Raw genomic sequence first — 6,978 nt, forward strand, 5'->3', positions numbered from 1 at the left:
ATTGAGTGATACATAAAACATGAGAGTCAATGCTGAAAAAAAACATATAGAACTGTACCATAGCTTAATGTTTGTCATAATTTCTCTAATTAGAAATAAACTATTTTGTAGTATCTATATAAATGCGTGTCACATTAGCTTATTTGATCGTCCGCTCATAAATGGGAAGAAAAACTTGTTTTAACCATAAGTTAGAGAAATAATTTGTTTTTAGTTTCAGAGAAAAACTTCTTGAGGCGATGAGTCAATGACCAAACAAAGAGCCGTGTCTGCTTACCAAAACAAAGACATATAAAAAGTTGAAACTCAAACATAAAAAGATCAACAAGTACTTTCACAATTTCATCAACCTTCAACACTTGAAACTTTCAAAAACATAGCAAAATGAAAATTGTCTCCCACAGAAAGTTCTCTCTCTAGCTAGGGTGTAATGTAAAATTGATAAACCTTAAAAGATTGAATCCTATTTAGCAAAGGCATTTAAAACATAAACTTTCAATGATTACAAAAAATCCTGCAGGTTCCCAATGAGCTGCTCAACACTCATTCTTCGTGAAGCTCTTGTAATTTGCCCATTTGATGCACGGTCGCGAATTAATCTATCCCGAATATATTTGAACGAAGGAACATTAATTGCATGAGATACTCTATGATGATGTAATGCATCTTCGTAAAAATTGAAAACAGCCTCTGCAGCATTATCCCTCACTTCCTCGTTCCTCTGATGAAGCAAGACCATGAGAATTGGGATTGCACCTGCCTTAGCAAGGGCCACTCTATTTTCTGCATCATAGCTTAGCTCGGCAAATACCCTAGAAACATTCTCCATTACCTTCTCAGTTCCACTCCTTAAAAGCACAACAAGGACTGGGATTGCGCCTGAATCACGGATCACAGATGATGAGATCGGGTAAATGGATAGATCCCACTTTACATTTGTCGCATATACTTTTGATTCATGATCACCTTCTCTAAGAATTCTCACCAAGTGCCCTACAATTTCAACAGCACTATGCTCCCTAACAGCCAATTCAGAAAGCACATCCTCAGCTATCCCCTTACCATAAGGATCAGGTCCTTGAAGGAGCTCAACAAAAAGAGGGATAGCCCCAGCTTGAGTAAATGGTCTAGTGTTACCATCAACATGAACAGATAACCTGCGAAGATATTTGGCAGCTGTAAGTTTCGTGGTTTGATCTCCATCACGCAACAAATCCACAAGCATCGGCACTGCTCCTAATTCAACAAGCTCATGCTCATTCTCGCTTGGGACTCCACCAAACAATTCAATTGATTGAGATGTTCTTTCCCTAGAGACCATAATTCCAGTACCAGCCGCCTCCACAATAAGATGTAGAGCTCCTAATCTAATGAGTTCATTCCTGACATCCTTCTGCAATCCGAAGATCCTCAAAATCTCTAACAGATACAACCTAATATTATCATTGTTATGAGAATTCAACAAGTTCATGATGACTCGAAATCCGCTCCCTGGAAAAATTGTTTTCCTACTTTCATTACTGAAAGTGACAAGAACCAGCAACAATTTAATCAAAACTTCCTGCATCTCTCCCTTAGAATGAGGCAATAACTTTATCAAAGAATGTGTAACACCCTGTGTACCCATTGCAATTACCAACGCAGCACCATCACCTCGGTAAGAAATGCACATCAAGCAATAAGCATCAACCTCTTGAAGTGATGGAGAAGGATCATTTGGAATACTTTGAGCGAGAATCTCAGTGAGAATAGGTATGACACGAGATAATACATGTTTAGGGACATGCTCAGAGAAACGAGCCAGCTGGGCAATAGCATTCAATTTCAAAGGCTTGGTCCCTGAGGCCATAACATTCTGAAACTTCCTCAGTGCTTCTTCCCAACCAAGGTTCATGGTTTCACTTTCACCGCGTTCCATTCAACCTAATTCAATCAGCATAAATAATTCATTCAAAAAAATATCATTATTGATAATATTCTACTAAAATAACAAAATAAAAACCAAGTACTAGCAGAAACAAAAAAAAAACTTTTATACATGGATTGATGCATACAAAATACTACTACTACTACTAGAACTCTTAGAGTAAAAGAAAACCGAGTTATAAAGAAACAAATTTACAATTTAGGGATGAAGAACACAAAAGGGGAGTGAATCTCATATATCGTACAATTCTTCATCACTGTCAGACTTGAAATAATAAAATAGTGTAATAAATCGACATATGAAATCGAGAAAGAAGAGATAAAGGTGGAAATAAAATTTTGCAATGCACGAAGTTCATCGATATATTTTGATCATTAATTCTAGCTCTCCAACAATTTTCTTTCCATTCTAGGAGTGAAAAGTAACATGTCACTTGTTCATGTTCAGTTTTCCAAAATATACTATTTCCCAATAATAAGTCTTCCTACAAACCTTAATTCATTCAAATATCTTTCAAACAAATATAGACCATTCGAGAAGGTAGGAAGGGAATAGAAAAAAAAAGCTAAGGGGGAAAATTAATAAATTAAGTAAAATTAATAATGACTATTATGTCAGGTCAATAAATATTTTGGGGAAGGCAAATATAACATCAAATACTACTATTTTATGAATGTTTTTTCACTTCGAACGATTGCTCCATTTTCATATAACCTAGGTCGATCCTATGAGTGTGAAATGGTGGAGGAACAATGTCACATCTTTCGAAACTAGATTTGATGGAGTAAGTGTGTGTGAATAGAAGAAGAAAGGAGTAAAAGGCGTGAGAGAGAGAGAGAGAGAGAGAGAGAGAGAGAGACCAAACAAGATATTTAGAAAGTGGTACAATAGTGGTAACCATATTAGTGAAAATAAGGATTACGACCTTAATCAGAAAGAGGTGTACCAATTATAAATTGAATTTATAAATTGAATAAACATAGGATTAGTCATAAGATTAAGCAATATTACTATAAACATAATATTTATAATATATTTTTGCTGATTTCTAGCATTTTATCAATTATTTTATAAATATATGTTAATTTATAATATGTTATTATATATCATAAGTTTTATACTCACATAAAATTATAAGCTTTCCTCTCGTAACAAAAAAAATACTCACATAATATTTATTATTTATCTAAATTGTAGGTTAAAATTGATCTCTGCTGCTCCAAATCTAAACCTGTGCGGAGCTTTTCTATTTCAGTTTTAAAACTCGATTATTGGGCTTAAGCCCAAAGCCCAATAACTATGAAAACCCTAAGTCTGTTACCTACACTTTATGCATGGCAGGAAAACACTGAACAGCAGCAGCCGCATCTCCTCCTCTTCCTTCCTTTCTAACCAAATCTTTTATCTCATCACTCTTCCTCTCACTCTGTTGAAGATGGTGTCTCCTGTTGCAATAGTGAGACGGTGGGTCTGCACCGCAAGGGAGGCATCAAGGAGGAGGAGGGTTTGGCCTCATCAAAATCATACACATGATCATTTTTTGGTACTTCGCTTCTGAGTTTTTCTCTCTCAGAAGCGGATCTTCCTAAATCGCATACTCCCACAAAATCAAGTTTTTACTGCGATTTGGGGAGTTAGGTTACAATTTAAATGCAATTTAGTTAGAATGTGATTTAGGGGTGCGATTATAGCGTGGGTCGACGATGAATCACAAATCAAATCGCTATTTTGACTACTATGGTGGTAATGTAACAACATTACTATTCAACATGAGAGATTTCTTAATGAACCACAAGAAATTTATTGAACACCATATTCATTATTATAAATGTGTACCTGTAGTAGGTGGAAGATTGAAGTTGTATCCTTTGTCCTTTGGAAGCTGGCGTGCTTTGATCACAAAATCAGGGGGGTTTGCAGAGTTAGTTGATGTGACTACAAAAAGGACTTAATCCAAATATATATAACTCTAGTCCATTTTCAACATTGGCCTATGGTATAGGCCTAGACTGTACTGCACACTAATCAACATTACAAATATTCAAGCCTAAATAAGTGGAACCCTTAAATCGTCAAATGGGCTTATACATCTTATCTGAATTATGAATTAGCCTCTTTTATTAAAAAAACTATAATTGATAGCGGCCCACAAGAATTAATATTAATTCTAAGATGTTGAGCCGGGGAAAAATAATGTTACATAAAATTAAAAATCAACAAATTGAAATAAAAAGTTTCCGCAGATTCTGCAATATTTTCCCCACAAAACCTATAAAATATAACAATATAAAACTATTCATTTGACCCTTTAACTTTTGAAATAATTTGTTCGCTTGACAAAACCCTCATCACTGTGAATCTTGTTTCGTTTGTTCTATCATCGGACCTTTATCGAGGTATCCTATTGCAACACTAACTTCACCCATCAATGTGTACGTAGCTGTAGAAAAGGAGTATGATGGCCACTTTTTCATTCATGAAATGCTATTTTCTTTAAAAACGAAGATGATAATGATGCCCCCAATGCTAACCACAAGAAAAAGACTTTCAAACTTGAGGTAACACCTAAGCTGTTGAATTTAAGGATTTTTGTTTGACTGCAATTTTAGTTTTCTATTTTTAAAATCTGTGTTTAGAAAAAAAAATCAAAACGTTATTCGATATTAAAAAAAAAAGGATTAAATGAGATGTTTTTCAATATTAAAAAAAAAATTGAAAACTAACAAGAAACAGAAAACATCTTTTAGTGGTAGTTTTAGTATTTTAGTTTTAAAAACAAAAAAATAAGCCTCTGATAATGGGCTTATAAAAATTTTCAGTTTTTCAAAACTGTAATTAATTTGACCTTAAAGCTTCATTTTTCTTATACTCCTTTCTCATGGGTCCCATGTAGATGAAGCTCCATTTTTTTGTGTAGATAGCAGGAAAGACCAAAAAGGTGACCATTGTTCAGTTTACACGAATTAATAGTGTTCATGAAATGTTGGAGAACAAATAAGTATTTTGCAAGCCGCCTAAGTTGATGAAAAGAAAATGGAGCAGGAGATGACACCAAATTAAGAAGTGATCATCTACAAAGTTTTTTTTTTAGCTTTTGATCTAAGCATGTTTTTCCTCCCTGGTTATGAACACCTTATATGAGCTAATGCAATAGTTGTACCAAGTGTGGTAGAAATTCACTTACAAATTAAAACACCGCAAAATAGCTTTTTTTTTAATTATGCCAAATTTGAAAGGTGAAAAAAGATGTAAAAAGTGAGAACATGGAGAGAAATCAATGGGATCATCAAACTTAGTAAATGCATTTGTCTCATTAACTTATTTTTTTTTCCGGTCATTTGACCACCAGTCTCCACCGGGGAAAGGGCACGTGACTAATCTGGCTCGGGAAACGGTAGCGATGTCCCTGACCACAGATATTATTTTTGACTTCAGAGGGGATCGAACCCGGGCCAGGAGCCTAGGTGAAATACCTTAAGGAAATGCACATTCACCACTTGTGTCACCCCTTGTGGTTACTCATTAACTTATTTGATCGTCCATAAATGGGGAGAAAAACTTATTTAAACAAAAACTTATTTAAACAAAAACTTAAAAGAAATGATTTCTTTTCAGTTTCAATTAATGTTTTTAGTAATAATAATAAAATGCCATTGTTTATTTCTTTTCTTGTTTAAAATTTTGTAAAGGAGATAATAAAATTGAAAACAATTGAGAGTGAAAAGGAAAACAGTCAACCACTCCCAACACTTGATTCGGTTTTTGATTGGGGAGATTTTTTTTTATACAATTATATTTCACAAGAGAAAATTCTATTCAAGTTAGGAACACTCATGTTTTCATTGGGCTAATTCTCCTAACAAGAAATTACGAAGAATGATAATTAGTTGATTTTTTTCGTCCACTTTAGTCTAGAAAGTTGTAACACAAACATCAAAATAATCAACAAGTACTTTCACCATTTTGGACACTTCATTTAAGAAATTTCATGTTCTTGTAAATATACAGGAGTAGTTGTCTAAATGATCTTACGTAAATTTTTAGTTAAATCACTCAAGATTTTTGGTAGACTAGCTAATCACATTTAAGATAAGTGTTTTAGAATTTCGCAAATTATTCAATAATTTATTTATATATAATCCAATTAGTCTTTTAGGGTGGAGTTAAGTAACTCATATGAGTCATTTAGACAACCCCTACTAAGAGTTGTAAGCGAAAAATTTCAAGGATCAATTAAATGAAATTAGAACACCAACACTTGGTCGTCCTTGTCTCCTTGCTTCAGAATATCTGCAACCTTGAGTGACTAGGGTTTCCTCTGTATCTCAAACTCCCTTTTCCAACTCTCAATAAGGCAAGTTGTGGAGCCGTTAGTATTTTGATTTAGTGATTACCGAGGGGACAACGCATAACAGTTATAATCCTAGTCTTTACTCATCATAGGCCCAAGGGTTAAGGTCAACACCAATCATATTTCAGACTCAAATAAAAAGACACTTAATTAATAAGGGAGCCTACTTATGCACCTCGTTGGAATCATAAATTAACCAATTTTTCATAAAACAAGATAACAATTCATTGCGGCCCATAAAACCGTTGGATAATTCTAACAAGAGCACGTTATTGAAACTTCAAAATAAAAAAAAATACAGCAAAATAAAGATTGTCTCTCATGGACGAGGATAATACCCTTGCTCCATGATGGCATAAGTTTATGGAGCAAGATCAACACTAAACCCTAATGCACCTCTTTGCATTCCAGCTGCGTTCCGCCATGTGGAGGATTTTTCTCCGGAATGGTGGCAGCTAGTGACCACACTAACATGGTACCATGACTTCTGGCTCAGCCAACAACATGATGATGGTGTCTTCTATGGCAACAACTTTGGTGAGGATGATGTGGTTGATTTTCTTCCTGATTCTTTCGATCTTGATACTGGTGAAGATCTTTTTGTCATGGAAGCTCAGCTTGAAGAGTTTATTTGATCTTGTGAAACTTGAGGATCCTACAACAACAATGTTGTGGAACCAGAGCATGGATCAAAGACATT

At 34.5% G+C, this 6,978-nt stretch overlaps 1 protein-coding gene across 1 annotated transcript; it reads right to left on the reverse strand.

Annotated features, from left to right (window-relative positions):
- Positions 1-502: 502 nt before the first annotated feature.
- On the reverse strand, positions 503-1,918 carry LOC130725339 (U-box domain-containing protein 11-like). Its single transcript, XM_057576578.1, has one exon. It carries the CDS (start codon positions 1,916-1,918, stop codon positions 503-505), a length of 1,416 nt encoding a protein of 471 aa, XP_057432561.1.
- Positions 1,919-6,978: the final 5,060 nt, after the last annotated feature.

The sequence above is a fragment of the Lotus japonicus genome, chromosome 6 (assembly GCF_012489685.1).
Source record: "Lotus japonicus ecotype B-129 chromosome 6, LjGifu_v1.2".
NCBI lineage: Eukaryota > Viridiplantae > Streptophyta > Magnoliopsida > Fabales > Fabaceae > Lotus > Lotus japonicus.

Coding starts and splice junctions, on each gene's coding strand:
- LOC130725339 (XM_057576578.1), bottom strand. CDS start 1,918: ATGGAACGCGGTGAAAGTGAAACCATGAACCTTGGTTGGGAAGAAGCA.